Here is a 22160-nt window from a genome sequence, read left to right on the forward strand (position 1 = left end):
TCCTCTTTCTACGCTTCTTAGTAATTGCTAACTGGTTTAAGACGATTTTATGTAGGGCTATTATCCGTTCAGCCGTTTTTACGAACGGCTAAAACCCGTACCTCCCGTGGCGGCGCATAAAGTTTGCTGATGCTTTTTGGCATAGCTTATATTTACGGCAAAACTTTTTTTTGAAAAATTGAATATGTAAAGGAGGTTATAAGTTCAAGACATAGAAAAATATTACTAAATCTACATTATGCCTTAAACAAAAACATAATTACTTTTTTCTATATTTATGAGTAATACACAAAACTAATGATACTAATGGGGTTTAGCTAGGAGGCTTGACAATAGAATAAATAGACATACGAAAAAGATGATTATTTACAAAAGAAAACAACAAATATAACATCAACAAAACATCAAAGACAAATACTTTGCGGCCAGGGCACGTTCAAAAAATACTACAAACATGAATATAATTATTCTTCCATGTATGCTCAAAAACAAAAGCTAGGTATGAAAACTGAAAAGACAAAGGTCGCTCCTAACATCAACATACGAACAAGTATTTTGATGATTCACATTAATCATAATCAGATTGGAACAAAAAATTTGGATGGTCTCTATTATATTATGATTAATGACATATATTTAAAATAGCATGCCAGTCTTTTTTAAATTGGTCAAGATTTCCACATTGGATAGCTTTTTCTTCATTTACCTTTAAAAACATATGAAATATACTTTATATAGCACCAGCAAAAGATAGCATTGTTTTATTAGTTTTACATTTAAAATATAAACATTTTGACATATAAAATAACTAAATTGTTTACAATATTTATTGTATTGTTTCCTTTAGTGTAACCAAAAGCATAGTTTCTTTATTCAAGTTTGGCATGTTTAGTTTATCTATACAAATTTCGTGTATTAATTTATTGCTGTGAATGCATTCCCAAAAGATATGTTCTATAGTTTCATCATGAAGATTACAAGGCTACATAAGGGACTGTTAATATATTTCATTTTGAACAAAAGATTATTTGTACCCAAAATCCTATGGATAAGTCTTACTTGGAACCATTGTAAATAAGTATCTTTTGTCAATTTGAATGGTAAATTAATATATATTCTTCCAGTATTCATCATCATTTGGAAGGCATAGTTTTTTGTTGACCATTTGACCTGACAAACGGGCTTGCTGAAATTTGACATAAGCGAATCATACATATATTTTTGAGCCTTTTTTGGTCTTTAATTATCCTTTAATGTGTATTGGAATTGTTTGGCAATTTTTCTCTCTTAAAAGTTAAAGGGTTGAAGCAGACATTTTTGAAAAAGTTTGTTAACTGCTTTTTTAATTCCTAAATATAAAAGATGATTGATATTTATATTGTAGATTTTGCCTAATTCTTCTGGTGGTATAAAACTGGCCATTGCTCTTGTAAGATATCATAAACACAACGAATTCCCCTAATCATACCAAGATTTCCAAAAAATACTTTTATTGCCAATAGTAAATGAGTTTCTGATTGTAAAATAAAGGTAAGTTACAAATATGTCTTCTTTATCAAATTTCTGATGCTCAATAAACAATGAAAATGCACTTTTAAAGTGTGTTTCCAGAAATTCATTTTTAATAGATTTTTTTGACATTTTCTCGACATAATGCTTTCCACACGTGACTAATTTTTGTACATCGATACCCTGTGGGTTAAAATACTTATCCAACAACCATCACTTGAAATAAATTCTTCTTATCCATGTAAGTTTTAACGCATTCATAAAAGCATTATATTTACCATTCTTAAAACCCCCTTTTCCATGTAATCTTTAACTAACACATTTTTATTTAATTTTTGAAGCTCCATTCCAAAATAAAAGCAGTTATAATGTATCATTAATTTGTTGTATATATTTATCCGAAGGATTCGGCAACATTATAAATAAATGGTTTAGTTGTGAAATAAGTATTGTTTTTATTACTGTTATTTTACCGATTGGAGTCAAAGCTCTTCTATTCCATTGTTTAATCATTTTTCCTGATATTGGATTTTTTTCTTTAAAGTTAGATCTACCATTTTTTCAAGATCCACATGGAATGTTATACCAAGCATTTTGAAACTAGTTTCGTTCCAATTCAGTTTCCATCTAGTTTTTTATGCTATCACTGCTGTACTTTTTAATGCCTATCCAAACAACCTTTGTCTTTTCAAAGTTCACCCCTGAGCCCCGAGATCTGAGACAAAAACTGATAAAACATCAAGAGTGGCATTTAAAGATTGTGCTGTTCCATCTAACATTTACAGTGGTATCATCAGCAAAACTTGTGACAGTAAATGTTCAGTCTGTTAAATACGTATTCCTTTAATATTTTCTACGGATTTTCAACTTAAGGGAAAGAACTTCTGCACATAATATAAAATATATAACATGAAAGAGGGTCGCCTTGACGAACAGCCTCGCTGTACATTGATAAATTTGGATAAGAATCCACATTGACAAACAGCTGATGTTGCATTTTCATAAAAGATATTAACCGTTTTTTAAATTGATGCACCAAAATTGAAAAAAAAGATAAGGTATTCTGTACGAAACCCCAAGATAGCGAATCGAATGCTTTTTCAAAGTCAATCAAAAGAAGTAATGCAGGAATATCATTTTCTTCTGTATAGTTCATAATATCATATATCAGTCTAACATTTTCTCCGATATATCTTCCTTTTATAAAACCCGTTTGATCTTTGCTAATAAGTTTATTTAAAAATATTTTAATTCTGTTTGCAATGCATCCAGATCCAATCTTATATATAGTATTTAACAAAGTTATTGGCCTCCAATTCTTAAGAAAAGGTTTAGATTTATTCTGCTTTGGTAAACATGTAGTCATTCCTCGTGCTTGAGTAATGGATAACTGGTTGACATTATATGCTTCATTTAGAGCTCTTACAATAAAATGTCCCATTTTTTTCCAGAATACTTTATAAAAATCGGCTCCAAAACCAGATGAGCCGGGGCTTTTGTTGTTTGACATGTTTTTTAAAACAAATGATGCCTCATGATAAGTTATTTCACCTTCTAAGTTTTGGCTTTCTGTATCTGTGAGTTTATTATTATTATTAATATTAGATCTATATGTAAAATCATTAAAATCAATTATTTCATTAGATTCTCTTTTTTTGAACAGAGCTTCATAATATCTTTTTTGTTTTTTTTAAAATGTCTTTCCCGGTTTTCAATTAAAATTCCCCTTTTTATTTTTTAACTCTATAAAATTTTTTTTGAAAAGTAATTAATTTTTTCTAAATTTCCAAAAATATGTTTGTAGGTTTTTTACCTTCAATGGGGTAATTTACCCCTTTATCTCTTAAAGGGAAACCTGAAGTCGTTCTTTTTTTTATCTGAGATAAATTTTTCCTTTGTAAAAAGCAGTCTAAACAAAATTTTGATTGATAAATTGCTTCAAATAGAACTTATTTCTTTTAAAATTGACCCTTTTTGTGTTTTTTTTGGTTATTTATTCATAACCTTTTAAATTTTGACTTCCCTCTAAAATTTTTTTAAAAAGAAAGTTTCTAAAATAAGGGTGGTCATTTATTGTAAAAAATTTCGGATTATCTGGAAAATTTTTTAAAATTTTCAACATTTAAAACCCCCTAGAGGGGTATTGCATTTTTATCCTTATCTATCCCCCCATTTATTGTTTCAAGATATTTTAGGTCTTTTTAAAAAAGAAATTATTATGTTTCCAAAGACCCTTTTTCCATGTTTAAAGTCAAACAAATTTCAATTTCAGTGTTATGATAGAGTTTATTGATTTAAAATTGGCCCCTCAATTAAATAAAGGGTTTCCCCTTTCAAATTTTTGCAAGCTTAGATATTTTAAAAAGTTTAATTTTTAATTTGCCCGTTTTAATTGGGCCCGGGTTTGTCGCAGGTGATCGCCGTTTACTTGGGAAAAAATTCTCTTAAAAAAATCAACCCGACAGTGCTCAGGATATACTTTTTTCCTTGTTATTTCCTTTCATTTTTTTTATTTAACCTTTTTTTAATTGTAAAAAGTCAAATTTTCGGAAACAATGCCCAAATTATATTTCCCCCCAAAAATTATACAATATTCATTATTAATTTTTCTTACGTTATTTAAAACTTCTTCATAAAAAATTGCGGTTGATCAGAACTTGGACCATAAATGCTTACAAGTGTTAGGTTTTTATCATAAATGGTCATATCTAAAAAAATGTAGTTTCCATTCTTATCAATAATTGTGTTCTTAATTTTGTATTCAATATTTTTTCCGAATAAAATAGCTTCACGGCTCTGAATTGGACGTTCCATAGCTAAAGTAACATTCACAGTTCCATTCAGCGTATATAGATTTTTGCATGTCTAAAGTGAAGTGAGTGTCTTGCAAACAGTAAATATCAGACTTTTTTTATTTTCTTTTAGAAAACGAAAATACTTCTTTCCGCTTTTTATATACCATTTAAAACCTCTACAGTTTAGAGATAATATTTTAAGGCCTCCCATAAAACCACGTTAAAAAAGGGCACCCACTGTAAGTTTCAATTATCACAAAAAACGTTTGTAAAATATAATAGTACAGATGTAAAATACTTTTCGTTTTGATTGCCCTGGCCAGGCATGTACAAGAAAACAAACAACACAAGGACGTGAAAAAAAAGTAACATAGCATTTACAAACAAATATTTCATCTTTTCCTGGAATTCAAAAATAGGAACCATATAGGAGATATTAAATACAAAAACAAGTTTTTTTATCAAAATGAGACAATATGTATTGCATACTTTGAATAATGATAAAACTACCTGATTGATATTTTATTGTTTACAGTGACCACTATATATGCAACTATTTTTCTTCTTCGAAGCACCAAAAAAAAACGAAAGACGAAAACGTTTAGGAAGAATATATAAAGCAATTATTCTACCACTAACAAACTGTGCAATACGGGCCAAAAAATTAATGACAGCTATCAATATAAACACCAATTGTCACCTCAGAAACGAAAATATGTGATTTTTGATGCGGTATATTAAATTCATGTAATACTCAGTAGAATTTATAATCTTAATATATCTTTGATACATTCACTATTTTAATATTAATTCATGACATAGTATCTCAGTATCAAATATTACTTTAACCAATGACAAAAAAGACACACAAAAGAATACTCAAAAAGGAAAACAACATCAACAACAAACGAAAAAAAATATGCAAAGTTCTTACAAGACTTCCATGTACATAATTACACAACGGGATAACCTGAATTTTATTTCTGCCATTTAAAGTTCATTGTTATTTTTACTGTTTTCATTATTCTTATAACAGCATGTATGAAAAAAAATATATCAGTCAAGGGGAAGTAATTATACCCCAGTGCGAATCCATGTTTTTTTTTAAGGCCCATTATGCTACATAAATGTTTCTAATTTTCTGAGGCACAATGTGCCTTTAAGTAAATATATATAGGCTCATTATCGACACAGACTTTAAAGGTAAAGATATTTTATTTTAACTAATTAACTGATGAGTTTTTTATGCACATGGGGAATCAGTACCAAAAATCTACATACAAATAATCATGGTCAAATATAGAACATGTAAACATCATAGCAAACGCATATACAATTCTGCGTGCAGCGAGGGAAAAAATTTCAACTTCAACGTAGATCTATATAGTGTATAATTAAATGATTCATTGTAATTCTAACAAGGAAAAAAACAAAAACAACAACAACATTTTGAACTACAGTGTACAAAACATGAACAGTGATTCTTGAATTCTTAATATCAAAATGATATTTCTTTTAAGATTTTTAACATTAAAAAATACTATCGCAAAAATGTCGTCTGCATATAAATTTGTCGTCTGCTTCATAATTATGTTATCGTTTTATAAAAAATAGAACATATTTTGAAAGTTAAGACTGATAGATATCCGGATACATAAAACAGTCAATGAGTTCAATATTATGATATATTGTTAAAGTTTTTATTTACATAAGATTCTCATTAAACATATTTGATATAGTACACGTGTACTCATGATTTTAAATATGCGATATCTTTACTACATAGTATTCATGTTATATTTTTTTACTTATTAACTTTTAAATCATAATTTTAAAGTCAATTTTAAATACAAAAACACAGCATATAACATAAACATATTTCGTCATCTAAAAAGTGTAATAGTCATTTACAGCTGAAATTCATTATCTTATAATTGTACATTTTTTATTGTTTATAGTCATGGACATTGTCACTTTGTCTGCCGTACCTGCTTTCCTGTTCTATCTTACGTTTCTCCGGCCAATCTTTCCGTAAACCAGTACGCAAAGTCACGTTGTTTGATTTGGAAAGTTCGGTTCTCAAGTTTGCCGTTTTTTCCTGGAGCCCTTTTACTGACGAAGATTTTTCCGTTGTTGAAATACCAAACATCGTCTACTTCTTTATCTATATCCTTGAGTCTAATAGACTGTAAAACTTGTTGATTAAGCCTGGTTAAGTCATGACTTATCGACATTCCTTCACATTTTTCATAACTGTTCCCTTTACTTCCCTGCTAACAATCTGCACTATTGTTGGTCTGGTTCTACCCGGTAGATATCGGCCCAGTCTGTGAGCGATACTGATATCATTCATTGTGAGGTTGATTTTCAGCTGATTATTCAATTCAGTAACTACCAGTTCAGCTGTCATGCTCGATGTCTGTTTGGGATCGTCGTCTTTGAGGCCATATAAACGAATATTGTTCATTCTACTGTATTGTTCTGCGTCGTTTTGCGCCCCTTCATTGTAATTAATTTCTCTGTTAAGTCTATCTCTCATTGTTTGGTTATTTTCTTTCAGGGCTTGCATTTCTGAGTTTTGATTGACTATTTTTTCTTTAAGTTTAGCACAGTCAGTTGCATTTTCTTTTAAAAGATTTATTTCTTTTGTTTTTCCCTTTAATTCATTGTGTAATTTATCATTTTGTACTGCCAACTCATGAATTTCTCCCTCTAGAACCCCAACTCTTTGCTCCACACTTTCTAGGATGGCCTTTTTCATTTCAACAAATTTACTTAAAATAGAAACATAAGTGAATGGCCAATGGCCCTTCAGAATGTTGCTGGGGCTCTTACCGGTAGGGGACTTATGGATTGCTTGCAATACTATGATAATTGCTTGTTTGTTGTTGTTTTTTTTTGTTGTTTTTTTTTACTGTAAAGTTGTTCGTTTTATATACCCCTAACAATTTCGTTAACCAGTAAATTAAATAGATCTAGTTTTTTTTTCACCGTAAAATAATTTAGCTTAAAAAGTAAAAAATTGAGATTGCATTATAACTTTAATCGTGTTAACTTTTTTCGTAAATAAATGAACGAGTTTATGTGCTTCTTAAATTGGTATATGACAGATTTTCTTCTTAAATAAGACTTGATATATTACAAACACATTTCCATTATTTTTTTATTAGGTTTAGAACATACTTGTACCGGGTTAGACTATTCCGTACCTATAGTGAACACTTTTCATAATTACGATAATAAGCTCTGATAACAATATCACTTATGGTGTATAAGTACTAATATTAATGTTGATACTTTAATTAATGTTGTTGAAAACTCACAGATGGATATTAAAGGAAATTAGATTCAGTACAGAATTTATTGAACGAGTTGAATAAAATTATATTATGCGGGCCTCTGGCGAATATTAGGACTTACTTTATTCAACGAGTTCATTAAATTTAGTAATATATAATACTCTATTTACAAAACCCAAAATAAAGACTGTTTAAAATGAAAAAGAATCCGTTTTCGTTGTCGAGCCTAAAGCGTCACGCTAACATTTAAGATGTCTTTATAAAGCTATGTCTGTATAACACAAATGACGTCACGTCAACATGTATTTTTGATAAAAACAAAAATGTAGCATTGAGTTTAACTTGTTTTGTCAATATTAATTTAAAGTTAAAGATAATTTAAAATTTAAACTCACAAAGAAATTACCATGTTTACAATTATTTATTTATATTTTTAGACAAGGCAGCGTTTATTGTGACGCAGCAGTTGACGTCAGCCGTTCTGGAGCTACCGAGGCCGCTATCGAAGAAACATTGAAAAATGACGTCACAGATATTGTTAAGGACTTTGTAAAAGAGGGTCAAGGCGGGGGTTACGTGTTCAGCCCGACATATTACGCGGTCAGGGATCCGAAAAAACGTAAGGCTGCTATTGTTCTGCTTTTATAATGAGTAACATTACTTTCAAAACAGCTTCAAATTAAAAAAATATAACCTTATTTTCAAAAGGTTTGTATTATATCACGTTCATTAACAGGCAGAACATAATACACGGTTATATACATTTGTGCGAGTAAGAATAAAAGCACACTTTTACAGCAAAACGTCACATATATTATACCGGCACATATTTTATTTAAAAAAAGATAAATACATGTTTCACAAGCTGAAAAAAAAAATAAATGATAATTATCATTTTTTACCGAACTGACATGTTTTTTTCTAAAACGGGCTACAATTATTACGATTATTCCTTAAAGAAATTTTTTTTCAGAATAAGTTATATTTTTTCCGGATCTTCTTTCAGTTGGAGATACCATGGACCTACCTGAAGAAGAAGAGAAAGAAGAAGCTATCGGGACTGTTGGTAAAATTATCATTGGTATCACAATTGCTGGAGTTCTCTTCCTTGTACTGCTAGTGATTGGTACATTTACAAAGCGCCACCTAGCGGAGGAGTCAACCTTAGAAGATAAAAATAAGTTTTACGTAAGTTGTATTTTCCGTGCAATTAATATCACCTCAAATCTTGATTTTTCATTTTTTATCATGAATTTAAGCAAAGAATTTCAAGACATAATTTTCAAAGATGTAATCAGGAGTTAGGCATTAAGCATCTGTTCTTGGTTAGCTCCAACGTTTCACCATCAAGGCATTAGGGATATCGACCACACTGCCATAGAAGAACCAGTTTCAAGTGCCCTTTCGTACTTCATCAGGATTTTGTAATGTGATAATTTTTGCAGAATAATGGCCTTTTGCTTTTTTGTTTTTCACGTACAATATATGCATTATTCTCCAAATACTTGGTTTTCTGATGATTTTATGTACATCGTTTACATTGTATTTTCATTTCAGAGTAATAACGTAGCATATAACAATTGGCAATCCAATGCTAATGTTAAACCAGCTGGAAAAATGGTGTACTATCCAACAGATACTACAAACCACGGAGTGATACTCAAAGATCAACTAGCCATGTCAAACCAGACCTACGCAATGGGTGACCAGCACTATGTGAGGTCTGGCAGCACAGCTTCAGCCTACTCCAACAGCCATGTGCAGTCTAACAACCCAGTTGTACATGTCAAATTAGAAAAAGCGGGAGATAGATATTCTGAATATGTATACATGTAAATGTCATGTATGTGTTAACATTCACGTTTACGAGTAAACATTCACGCACGTTTTAGTATAAACATTTGCGTTTATATGTAAAATTTTTGCATTACGTGTCAACATTCGAGTGGATATGTAAATTTTTGTATTTCTATTTCACGTTAATATTTAAAAATGTTTGCATTTACGTGTAAATATTCGCGTTTATATGCAAACATATACATATTAATGTGTAAACGTATGTGTTTATACGTAAGCATGTGTTTTAAAAAATGTAACATTCACGTCTTTATACAAACATTTGCATATAAAATTCACATCAGCTGGCTAAGTCAGTTATTTCCATGTTGATTGCGATCTATCCAGATTTTTAAAGATTTTTAAAGAACATAATGAAAGTCACAGTGCCATAACAAGTATAGAATGAACGATTATTGCAATTATACTCTATAAAAATGTTTCAACTTATTTATAACTTATTGTTTTGAACAACTGTTTATTATAACATGCAGCTACTTTTGTTTGACACTGTACAGTTTTTTTTACTATTATGATAAATAATCAGATGCATAATCATATCAAGAATCTCTTTTATCAACAAGATACACAATTTGTGTTTTTGGGTTGTTATATTTTATTTTTTTAGACATTAACAAGTTTTATTTAAATTTTTATTTCCTTGTTTGAATAACAAGTATTATAGAATTACCATTTACAAGAACCTTACGATTAAATGTCCATCCATCATGGATTAGACTTAAATGGTTTATTTCTCAATATAATTATACTCACATAAAATAATTCATAGTAAACTATACTATTAACTTTCTGTGGTTTGATTGTTTGACAGTTACATGTATTTGTAAACGTTTATTTTCTGTAAATTCCAGTTTTTCAATACATTTTCAAATACCATCAGTGGTTCAGTTTCGGCAAAGGACCTGTTCCTACTTATTCAATGTTGTTTTTCTAGAAAACCGGCAATTTAAAAGAAAAGGAGATGCCAACAGATGGTTAGACACACATTGCATTATAATATCAACAACAAAAAAATAAATGTCAGAGATGATCAATGAAAACGGCATTGAAGAAACAGGAACTAGCCCTGTACCGGAACTGGTTACTTGACTGTAAGCCAATACAATTAGTCACATCTAAAGCTACTTTCTCTAAAACGGCTGTGCCGGTAATTCAATGTCTTTTGAGCTTATATTTCAGCAATCTGTTTTTAATACATTTGCTTTGTTCATCTACACATTCACATTACTTTATAACGAGTAAAAGTGTTCATTGGCATAATTATGTGATATTACAATAAACATATACTCAGTGCAATCTTGTTTTTTCCCTTATATTATGTACATGTTTTGTGTTTCTTTTTTTATAATGCTGAGCACAAATATAATTTAACAAAGGAATGTATTGAAAAACAGTGAACCAATATGCAAAATAATTCTGTATCTGATAAATCGGCGAAAAAATAAAATGTTTGATTCCAAAAACATTACATACGTGAGAGGTTTGTTTAATTCTGAAAGAATTACGTACGTAACCACTCTTATATCACTCATTTTAAGTCATATAAACCCTGACAGATGTTATCATGGCTTGACTTTTCAAAATCTTTTATGTTCTGCTGTGAAGTTGACAGTGAAGCAGCCAGAAGTTATTATAAAGATTAAAATTGCTAACATCGTTTTTCAAAAAATGCAAGCGAAAATCGAAGAAGAAACAAAAAATGGTATATTAAATGACTTGATAAACTAGTTGTAAATCGAAAATTAAAAAAAAAAAAAACAACAAAGTCATCATAATGTCAAATTGCTAAATCAATAATTCAAAAAAAAGAAATTGTTTAACAGTATTTTCACAGGTTAAAACAATGAAACATTTCAAACGCTGTGTAAAAACAAATGCAAATAACTTGCAATAAGAACCCTCTAAAAGGTCTATGACTGTCGGTTGTTTGAGATTACAGCGTTCTAGAGGATATCAACTTGTGTTAACTTGCCATAAGAACCCACTGATAGGCCGTTAAACGATGGTTATGTGAACTTTACTGCTTTCCCGGGGTTAACTTGCGAAGAGAAACCTGTAAAAGTCTATAACGATGGGTTTTGTGAGCTTTTATGCGTTCAATGAGGCTATCACCGTGACTTAACTTGTGATACACACCCCTTAAGACCTATGACCCTGGTTTGTGTGAACTTTACATTACTGCGTAATCTAAGGCTACCACTTCGGGTTAACTTGCGATAAGAACCCTAGGAAAGGCCTATCACCGTAGGTTGTGTGAGCTTAACTTCATTCCTCGGGGTTCGCAAGTGATAAGAAAGCTCTAAAAGGCCTTTCACTGTTAGTTCTGTGAGCTTTACTGCGTTCCTTGAGGCTATCACCGTCGGTTTACTTGCGATAAGAACCACAAGAAAGGCCTATCAGCGTATAGTCCAGTACAAGAAAAGCATCCACTCGGACTAACTGCAACAAAATCTTTTGTTATACCACACAAAAGTATATTGTCTGAATGTCCAATACAAAAAAGTTGCACGTTGCACTCATTGGCAAAACAAAATAAAATTGGTTTTAAAAACTTAAAAAAGTTGTGATTTCTTAGGACGTCCATGGCGTGCCATAGTCAGTACTAATCGGAGTTTGAGGTAAAATGACGTCATAAAGTTAATGGCGGCTTATGTTTGAAAATCTAAACAAAAGTTCCCTATAGACACTCACAACACGATTCATCGATGATTCATCGGGATTTCAACTTGGGTAAGTCACATATATGTTTATTTTTATAAAATGATAAGGTAAATCTGTTTTAGTGCACTTTCTGTATGCACATTTTGTTTTGAAGTCTGTTGTCAAGACTGAATTTCTATTAAAATAAACGATACTTTATTCTAAATAAACCTACGCATATCACATGCATTGAGCACTAAATTGTTCTAATACTAAAGAAACTTTTTTGTAAAAATCACATCTGCAGGATAAATACAGCATTGTCATATTTTGTTATAAAGTAAATAGTTAATTGTGATTTCATGTCTCCAGCTGAGCACATATATATATTTTTTAGGTCAAAGTTGAAAAAAATGTTCCAAAATTATAAGAAAAGTAAATTAACACATTTAAGTAATAATTTACATGTGAATAATGACTGATTTCTGCTGTTTTTGTCCCAATATCTCTACTGCGTTAATTACGCAATAAGGGCTAATTTGCATATTTTGACATCTGGTAAATAGCATGCATTTGCATTGCTAATTGCACTGTGTAGATCACTTTGTAAGTGAACTTAACAATGTTTTACATTTTGATACCTTTTCAAAATTTTCATGAAAATTTAGCATGTTTCTGGGCATGCTGCTTTAATTGTACATTTTACGAACTAATCAGTCACACAGCTACGAGTATGAATTACCACTGTAGCTTCAATTTATGCTGAGAAATTTCCACAAAAATCATATTCCTATTTGTTTGCATTTTTCACGTTGATCACTCTTCTTTTCATTTACTATCATGTAAAAAGCAATAAGCCAATAACATATTGTTTTTTCCAGACTGAGACGGATGGCTGTGCATTCTGTAATCGTCCTATAGTGAAACTTTGGAATAAAGGATGTGATTCAATAAATAAATCTAGAAACGATCGACAATTGACCGAACAAGTCATTCCTGGGCAGGACGTGTGCATGTACTTCGCATATCTATGCAAAATTTTACTACTTTCATGTAAAACTGTTGAATTCTGCTGAAAATAAGGTGATATGGACAATAGGTAGAGGACAATTGTCTATTTTGTGTTAATACATGGGTTATACATGCATACCTGATAAAGGAACTATTGCATGAGTGATGTGTGAATTGACAAATGTCTCACTGTGTTTGAAATATAGAAAATGGTTAACTGCCTTAAGTTACAAAACATGCATCTCTTGGAATTAGTGTCCAACTTTATTTTTCATCCAATGAAAACGCTGTATTTCTTCAAAATAAAGAGTGTTAATTTTCATAGAAGAACAAATGTCGATACTATATCAAATTCTGTCATAGTCACCTTCTATTTTCATAGTGCTTCATAGAACCTCGTTTGTTAAAATAGTCATTTGCATAAATTTGCAGTAGCACCCTATGTGTTTGTGTGTACGTTTTTTGTGGGGTGCCATGCGTGCTTTGGGTGTCTGTATGTTATTGTTTGAGTTGTGTCCTGTGTGTTGGTGCGTGTCATTTCTTATGTTTGAGGAGTGCTATGTGTGTCAGTCGTATGCTGTGTGTGTCATTATGTGAGTCGTGTACTGTGTGTATTGTGTCAGTCGTTTACTGTGTATCAGTTGTGCCATATGTATCAATGTGTGTTATTAGTATGTCTGTGTTTAAATAGTTTACAGTGTGTAAGTACAGTTTTGTGTGTGCGTTCTATGCTGTGTATGTTATTGTGATAGTCTTTTACCGTGTGTCTGAAGCGTCAAGTGTGTCGCGTAGTGTAGTGTGTGAGTATTGTTCTGTTGGTAGGTGTTAGACTACTGTCCCTGTGTGTTATTGTGTCAGACGTTTCCTGACTGTCAGTCTATGTCTCTCAATGTGTGATAAGTGTCCTGTCTATTCCTGTGTGTCAGTGTGTGAGAAGTGTCCTGTCTGTCAGAGTGTGAGTAGTGTTCTGTCTGTCAGAGTGTGAGTCGTTTCCTGTCTGTCAGAGTGTGAGTAGTGTTCTGTCTGTCAGTGTGTGAGTCGTTTCCTGTGTGTCAATGTGTGAGTAGTGTCTTGTCTCTCATGTGTGAGAAGTGTCCTGTCTATTCCTGTGTGTCAGTGTGTGAGAAGTGTTCCTGTCTGTCAGTGTGCGAGTAGTGTCCTGTCTGTCAGTGTGAGTAGTGTCCTGTCTATTCCTGTGTGTCAGTGTGTGAGAAGTGTCCTGTCTGTCAGTGTGCGAGTAGTGTCTTGTTTGTCAGTGTGTAGGATGTTTCCTGTGTGTCATTACGTGAGTAGTGTCCTGTCTCTCAATGTGTGAGTAGTGTTCTTTCTGTCAGTGTGTGAGTCGTTTCCTGTGTGTAAGTGTGTGAGTCGTTTCCTGGTGTTCAATTGTGTGAGTAGGTCCAGTCTCTAATGTGTGAGTAGTGTTCTGTCTGTTCAGGAGTGTGAGTAGTGTTCTGTTCTGTCAAGTGTGTGAGTCGTTCCCTGGTGTGTCAGTAGGTGCCTTTGTCTCTCTTATGTTGTGAGTAGTGTTTATGTCTGTCAGTGTGTGAGTAGTGGCCTGTTTGTCAGTGTGTGAGTAGTGTCATGTCTGTCAGTGTGAGTAGTGTCCTGTCTGTCAGTGTGTGAGTAGTATCCTGTCTGTTCTTGTGTGTCAGTGTGCGAGTAGTGCCCTGTCTGTGAGTGTGTAAGTAGTGTCCTGTCTGTCAGTGTGAGTAGGGTCCTGTCTGTGAGTGTGTTAGTAGTGTCCTGTCTGTCAGTGTGAGTAGTGGCCTGTCTGTGAGTGTGTGAGTAGTGTCCTGTCTGTCAGTGTGAGTAGTGGCCTGTCTGTGAGGTGTGTGAGTAGTGTCCTGTCTGTCAGTGTGAGTAGTGCCCTGTCTGTGAGTGTGTGAGTAGTGTCCTGTCTGTCAGTGTGAGTAGGGTCCTGTCTGTGAGTGTGTGAGTAGTGTCCTGGTCTGTCAGTGTGAGTAGGGTTCCTGTCTGTCAGTGTGTGAGTAGTGTCCTGTCTGTCAGTGTGAGTAGTGTCCTGTCTGTCAGTGTGAGTAGTGTCCTGTCTGTCAGTGTGAGTAGTGTCCTGTCTGTCAGTGTGAGTAGTGTCCTGTCTGTTAGTGTGTGAGTAGTATCCTGTCTGTTCCTGTGTGTCAGTGTGCGAGTAGTGTCCTGTCTGTGAGTGTGCGAGTAGTGTCCTGTCTGTGAGTGTGTGAGTAGTGTCCTGTCTGTCAGTGTGACTAGTGTCTTGTCTGTCAGTGTGTGAGTAGTGTCCTGTCTGCGTGAATTGTGCTCCGTTAGTTCCGTGATGTGATGTGAAAGCTATGAATTGTGTGAATTAAGTTACATTACAAGAGTCATTTTTATTATTGTTGTTGTTAGTATTTTTAGTGGAGTAGCGGGGGATCGAACTCGCAACCCCTAGACTTGTAGTCAGACAGTGTTACCACTGCACCACAGCGCCCGCTCTGATTTATAACTATTTTGTAGTCCCTATATACATTATCACATTAGTAAACAAAAAATTGAGCAATACAATTGAATTTTCACACCTAAATAGTTAATGTAGCTTTTAGGTCTATAGTGTTTTACAATGGCTGACATTCGTGTACTTGCTCGAGGGGCTTTGGTAAAGGACTAGTCATAAACGAATACTGAAAGTAAATAAATAGGACTGTTAAATGCAATAAAAACATATTAGAAAAGTCTTTTTTATAGAACCGCAGTTCTGATATTGCTGTAACCAACTCTGTTAATGGAAGATAATCGCTGCCAAAAATACACCCTGCGTTCTTACATTGTAAATTGCAGCCTCTATATATCAGCAAGTAAATTCGTTCATTAAACCTTTAAAATGGTTACTACATGCTGCATTCTTACATTGGAAAGTGTAGTGATTTTTTTTAATTTAATGGAAAAGTGTGATTTCTTCTAACTCACTATATCACTTTTATTTAAAAGATAATTTCTTCTCACTCTTAATGAATAAATAGTACTTTATGGCTAGTCTCTCTTTTCATAGCTAATAACATAAATTCTTTGCTCATTTTGAAACCTTTAATTGAATATTGAATGTGGTCATTATGATGTGGTCATTATGATGTGTTTATGTGATAAGGTGTTGTTATTAAATACCTATTTATTATGTTGTTCTTGTTTCTACCATTTCAAAACATGTGTTAATCAATTATTTTAGAAATGTACTGCACAGCCGTAAATGGTTACCTTGAAATAACATTTTCTATATCGCAAATCGGCCCTTTCCATCACTCTTCGGATAATTAAGGACTAATAGCCTAATCGAGGATGTTCCGATTGTCATCACGGATATCCACGAAACCATAATATAAAGTTGTTTGAAAATATTTTTCTTGCGTTACTGCTACTGCTGTGCTATTGCTATTGCCAATTTCACGTTTTATAACTTGCCAATTACTACTGCTGTGCTATTTCACGTTTTAAAATTTTGCTACTGCTGTGCAACTGCTAACTCCAGGTTTACTACTGCTGCTACTGCCACTGCCTACTTCCCATACACATGTGTGTGAGTTTTACTTCGGTCCCTGGGGCTGTCGCCGTTGATTGATTTGCAAAAAGAAAGCTCTATAAGAGGGTTTTGCGAGCTTTAATGCATTCTTTGAAGCTGTCACGTGGGGTAACTTGCAATGAGAACCCTAAAAGGCATATAACGATGGGTTATGCGAGCTTTTATTGCGTTCAATGAGGTTTAACTTTGGATAAAAACCCTCTTAAAGACCTATGACCTTGGTTTGTGTGAGCTTAACTTCGTTCCATGAGGCCTACCACTTCGGATTAACTTGCGATAAGAACACTTGGAAAAGTCTATCACCGTAGTTTGTGTGAGCTTAACTTCGTTTCCTTAGGCACTAACCACAGGTTCACTTGTGATAAGAAAGCTCTAAACGGCCTATCACTGTTAGTTCTGTGAGCTTTACTGCTTTCCCTGAGGCTATTACCGTCGGTTTACTTACAATAAGAACCACAAGAAAGGCCTTTCACCGTGGATTTGTGAGCTTTATTGCGTACCCTGAGGCTATCAGTGTGGGTTTACTTGCAATAAGAACGCTCAAAAAGATCTATCGCCGTGGGTTATGTGAGCTTAACTGCGTACCCTAAGGCTATCACCCTGGGTTAACTTACCGGGATGGTCCTGGGCTCTGCCGGGAGTAAGTGAGACCGCAGCTTAAAGTATTTTAAAGGGTGACTTCTAACTGATTGATATATTTTTGTGCAATAGTAACTTATAATTCCATTTTTCCTTCAGTTAAACAGTATACAGTTATTTCATGCTTGATTTGGGAACAGTCAAACTGTTGGCCCGAGGTGTCGGGGATAGTGTTTTGAACTGTTGCCCAAGGCCGTAGGCCGAGGGCAACAGTTCAAAACACTAACCCCGACACCGAGGGACAACTGTTTGACTGTTCCCAAAATCACGCATGAAATAACTGTTTTATTACCTGATCAACTACTGTTTTAACAGTATTTGCAGAAGAAAAAAAGGAACAAGAAAATAGTTTTGCACATATGTTAATAATTAAACTTAATATTTTAACTATGTCACGTCACGTCTGGTTCGTGATCAAGATCGATGGACGCTTCAAGTGGGAATCCTCTATGACGTCAATGACGTTAGAGCACGAGAGGGAAACAGTCGAAACTATTGACCGGTCAACAGTTCGCGAACGTTGACGTTTTTAGAATTTCAGAAAACAGTAAATAATAACAAATTTCATTTATATAAGGTATCAGGTAATAATAATACTTGGTATACAATTTTTTTTATTTCTAAATGAATTATTTTCTTCCTTCTATTGTTTTTACATAATCTTGAGCATTTTTGTGTGTGTAGTGAATAGTATTACAAACACTTTATATTTTGAAAGTAATCCCCTTCAAATACTTGCTTTAATTTCAGGCCAGTATATCAAACTACATGCGAAAAAAAAACCTTATAAATTTTTTTCACTTTAACTGTTTTTTGAAAGTTTGAACCAATATATTCATAAAAATTCAATAAGACTGGCTACACTTATATTCAAGATAAAGCGGGGTTTAGATCTTTAAAATACAGATAAAAAAATAAAACTTTCCTGCTCTTTCATACAGATGATTTAACAGTACAAAAAATAATTACGTTTATACAATTAGACAATTCTATTGCGATATTTTCTTCATTTATTTAAAGGTTTCCGACAGACAACTTGTTAATTGATTTTCATATTGACAGTGACTGTATCACAAAGTTGTGTGTACATGCCTTCTAACGCACATAATTTCATCCTTTCGTCGTTAAAATGTCTGCATTGCACAATAATGTTTAAGTAAATGTTTACTAATGGGTTAACTAGAGCGTATATTCTACGTTTTCACATTCTATTTATAGTTTGTACGAAAATAGGAACGAGTTCACGAAATTGTCCAATCAGAATGATTCTTTTCAGCTATAACTCCGCCCAATATATGGCTAATCAATATGTGTATATAAATAGAACGTTTTACTCGTAAACAAGAACGTTTTCGTTTTATTACAACGAAAAACATCAACGAGAAAGGAAACGGAGAAATATTTTGACGATACATTAATTATAAAGGTTTTAAAATGGTAATGGAACTATGTAACAGAAGTTTTGGGGATTTCAAGACGTGTCGGAGGTACTGCTATTGTTTTATGTATCTATAAACAAAGACTCGACACACGTGCGCGTATTGTTGTTGATAAAATTTTGCTAATTGTGTCATAAATAACTAGCCATCTCACTATTGTTACTATATCATGTATAGCTGATGTCGTTAGTGTTATAAATGTAACATGATATGATAGACTTTTGTTTAAATATCCTATTTCTCATCATGCATTATACATTTCACGCACGTGTATACATGTATAAATACATGGCCATTGTTTCTGCTTAAGTCATCCCGTCGTATTTTCGAAAAAAAAAATTAAGTCAGATTCAGTCTTATTGTTTTCTTGATCAAACAACCGAGTATTAAATTAACAAATACATCTTAATATAGAAACAGATCGTTTGACAATGTAACTATGTATACATACTATCTTTAAACTTATAATGCATACAATTTATTTACATTGTAATAATTCGATATAAATGAGGAAGTTAAGCAAGTGTATATATTTAGATAACATGTTTAAATAAAAATATCTCTTCCTAATAAACACAAATAGGAAGTACGATGATCATACTATATAGAGTTATATTACACATGTAAATTGTAATCATTTGTCACTTCAGAGAAAGCCCAATGAAAGTTGGCGAGGCATTACAGAACGTGGTATCGAATGCTAGACAAGAAGGAAGGTTAGTGGCTGGGATCACCCAAATGGCATCTGTCTTAGAAAGGTAAATTTTCATTTATCTCGGAATACCATATCTGAATGCCATCTCTGAATACTGCCAACCCCTCTCGCATGTGTAATAGGCAGGAACTGAGTGCAAAAATAAACTTAAATTTTATCATGTAAACATTTTTTTTCTGTTTCATTGTTACCTAATCTAATCATGGTGGTCAATGATTTAAAATTTCTCTTTATTTAAAAAAAAAAAAAGAAAAAGAAGACATTGATTTTTGTTGGACGAAGTTCTTAAAAGTGGATGATTTAATTTTATTGTACATATAATCCAAAGTGTGCATTAAGAACTTCAGAAATTATCTTGCTGAAATGTGGGTTGCTTTAAACATATAGATAATCAAATCCGGCAGCCAACATCAGTCACTGATAGGGGCCGGTTAGGTTTCATAGATGTTCCCTATATTGGTTGGATGGCCTCTCCAGCGCAAGTATTTAAATGATGATATGAAATATATTATGTCTTTAATTTGCAGATTTTCCCATTCTGTTGTAATGATGTGCATTGTTGAAACTAAGATTGTTGAAACTATGCAGATGAAATTATTGGAGGCTTTTTTTACAGAGCACAATATAAAAGTGATTAAGGTATTATAACATTTTACAATTTATAATTATTATACATGTATATATTCTTTATATGTTGATTTATGTGGGGTTTTTAAAATTAATTTTGTATTGGTATACGTAGTTTAAAATCTATTAGTACTTATTTGTTTTATAACAGCAATTGCATAGATGTTTTTCTAAAATATAAAAAATACCTAAAGTGTATATAAAGCTACATTTGATGAAATATTTCATGAAAATTTAAAAAAAGGTTAAAGAGTTTACATAACATTATGATCGTTTGTTAGAAGATTTGTAACATAGAATATTTATGTTATTGAATAAACATGAATGTTGTACGTAAAAAGAATATCAACGTTCCCGAACAAAATATTTAGCCGGTTTGGCGATGATTTCATGCATGCCCAACTCGCTTTCAATAAAATATTCCCACAAATTTCTTTCATTCCAGGTATCATGTAATCATTTTAATCACAATATAAAAGTTTGTTTTACATCATGTAAGCTTTAAACACTTTACATGTAACGTTAAGTGAATGTAATTTTGCATTGACCTGGAAACAAATGTCTGAAATTAATGAAATAATACCTAATTTTATCTTCTTCTATCATCAGGTAGACAACTGCAGTAAACTTTTGAACAATAGCAAAGAACTTGGTGATATTCAAACTGACTCTAATCATGACATGGAATCCTGGTGTAATATGGGAGAAGATAGTATTATAGATGAAGAAACAGACACCACTTGTCTTTTACTGACAAATTCGAAACATTTGACAGAAGCGGAAGAATTTGTGTTATCGTTTTATGATACGTTTAGAAATTATGTGAGCGATCAGTATCCAATATTAAATATAGAAAACAAAGTGCTTAAGTGCCAGTAAATTAAGTTTTAAGTGTTGTTTAATATTAAGTTTTAAGTGTTGTTTAGTGTTGTTTTAGACTAAACTCAACAGATTTTTAGCTTGAGACGTAATTTGAAATTCGAAATGTGTTTGAATTGTATAGGGATTGGAACAAAAGGAAGCAGATTCCAAAGTTAGGCTTACCCCCCCCCCCCCCCCACGCAATACTCATCCAACCCCGTAAAACTCTTAACTGTGATATATTTTGACAAATGTGATAAGAGAGAGGGAGCATTAAGAATTTCATAAATGAATAAATTTATGTCATTTGCGCATCATTATCAAGTCCAGTCATTAAAATGGGATTGACTAATGTGAAATGTCATTTATGTCCGTGTTGTTGCTTGTCTTGATCACGTGACTTGACTTCGGACACGTAGACTGGTTGTTTATGAAGATTTATACTTGTCAACAACATCTAATTACTGGGAACGTGATATATGTATTATTTTTGTCACCGCACTAGAGGAGACAATAATTGTTAATAACTACCTCGTATTGTTATTGCATTCCTTTTGGAATGATTAATGTTCTTATGTATACCAAAATGCAATGCTTTTTTTTTGTTAATTTGTTTAAAAAAAGAAATTAAAAAGTCAGTTTTTGTTTGTTTTTCTTTACTTTATTGTTATTGATGTTGTTGTTCTTCTTCTTTACTTCTTCTTCCTCACGTCTTCTTCGTTACTTCTTCTACGGCTTTATTTTGTTTTCTTTACTTCTTCTTTACTTCTTCTTTTCTTCTTTTTCTTCTGCTTCTTTACTTCGTCTTTACTTCTCCTTTTTCTCCTTCTTTACTTCTTCTTTACTTCTTTATTACTTTTTCTTCTTCGTCTTTACTTCTTCTTTACTTCTTGTTTATTACTTCTTCTTTTTCTTCTTCTTCTTTACTTCTTCTTATGATATTGCTACTTAACATATCTTCAGACTCACATTAGCGAGCATGAAATTGAATTAAAAAAATGTCATTTAATTTTAAAATCTGTAATCACATGCCCTTAAATATTAATGGATTGAAAATCATAAACTAGAACAATACCTAACATAATAGCACCTTGGATGTTAATACAACTTTGGGTGTAAACAACAGGGTGTGTACGAACACATTAAAAAAGCTTCAGTCTTGGTTTGATTAAGTTTGCTCCTGAACGGCAGTGGTAAATGCAAGTTATGGTCAAACCCACCCTTCCAGCACCGGCT

General features: G+C 32.6%; 3 protein-coding genes across 3 annotated transcripts in view; 2 read left to right on the forward strand and 1 right to left on the reverse strand.

The window, feature by feature from the left end:
- Positions 1-10751, forward strand: part of LOC132735928 (uncharacterized) — a 35405-nt gene extending 24654 nt beyond the window's left edge. The window contains exons 17-19 of the mRNA XM_060722967.1: positions 8041-8222; positions 8610-8791; positions 9161-10751. Coding sequence (XP_060578950.1) covers positions 8041-8222; positions 8610-8791; positions 9161-9439 — 643 coding nt within the window. The 3' untranslated portion in view covers positions 9440-10751. The remainder of the gene's footprint in view (positions 1-8040; positions 8223-8609; positions 8792-9160) is intronic.
- Positions 10752-14719: 3968 nt separating this feature from the next.
- Positions 14720-15741, reverse strand: LOC132735929 (repetin-like; the record flags this gene model as incomplete). The annotated part of the gene is made up of 3 exons (XM_060722968.1): positions 15699-15741; positions 15129-15418; positions 14720-14911 (listed from the first exon to the last, which is right to left on the reverse strand). Coding segments are annotated over exons 1-3 (525 nt in total), but the record flags the coding sequence as incomplete, so codon positions are not given.
- A 2870-nt stretch (positions 15742-18611) lies between these two features.
- Positions 18612-21562, forward strand: LOC132735937 (uncharacterized). The gene is made up of 4 exons (XM_060722977.1): positions 18612-18769; positions 19372-19479; positions 19964-20075; positions 20673-21562. The coding sequence occupies exons 1-4, from the start codon at positions 18717-18719 to the stop codon at positions 20940-20942; spliced, it is 543 nt and encodes a 180-aa protein (XP_060578960.1). The 5' UTR covers positions 18612-18716; the 3' UTR covers positions 20943-21562.
- The last annotated feature ends 598 nt before the right edge of the window (positions 21563-22160 follow it).

The sequence above is a fragment of the Ruditapes philippinarum genome, unplaced genomic scaffold, assembly GCF_026571515.1.
Source record: "Ruditapes philippinarum isolate M1 unplaced genomic scaffold, ASM2657151v2 ctg582_1_1_1_1, whole genome shotgun sequence".
NCBI classification, from domain to species: Eukaryota; Metazoa; Mollusca; class Bivalvia; order Venerida; family Veneridae; genus Ruditapes; species Ruditapes philippinarum.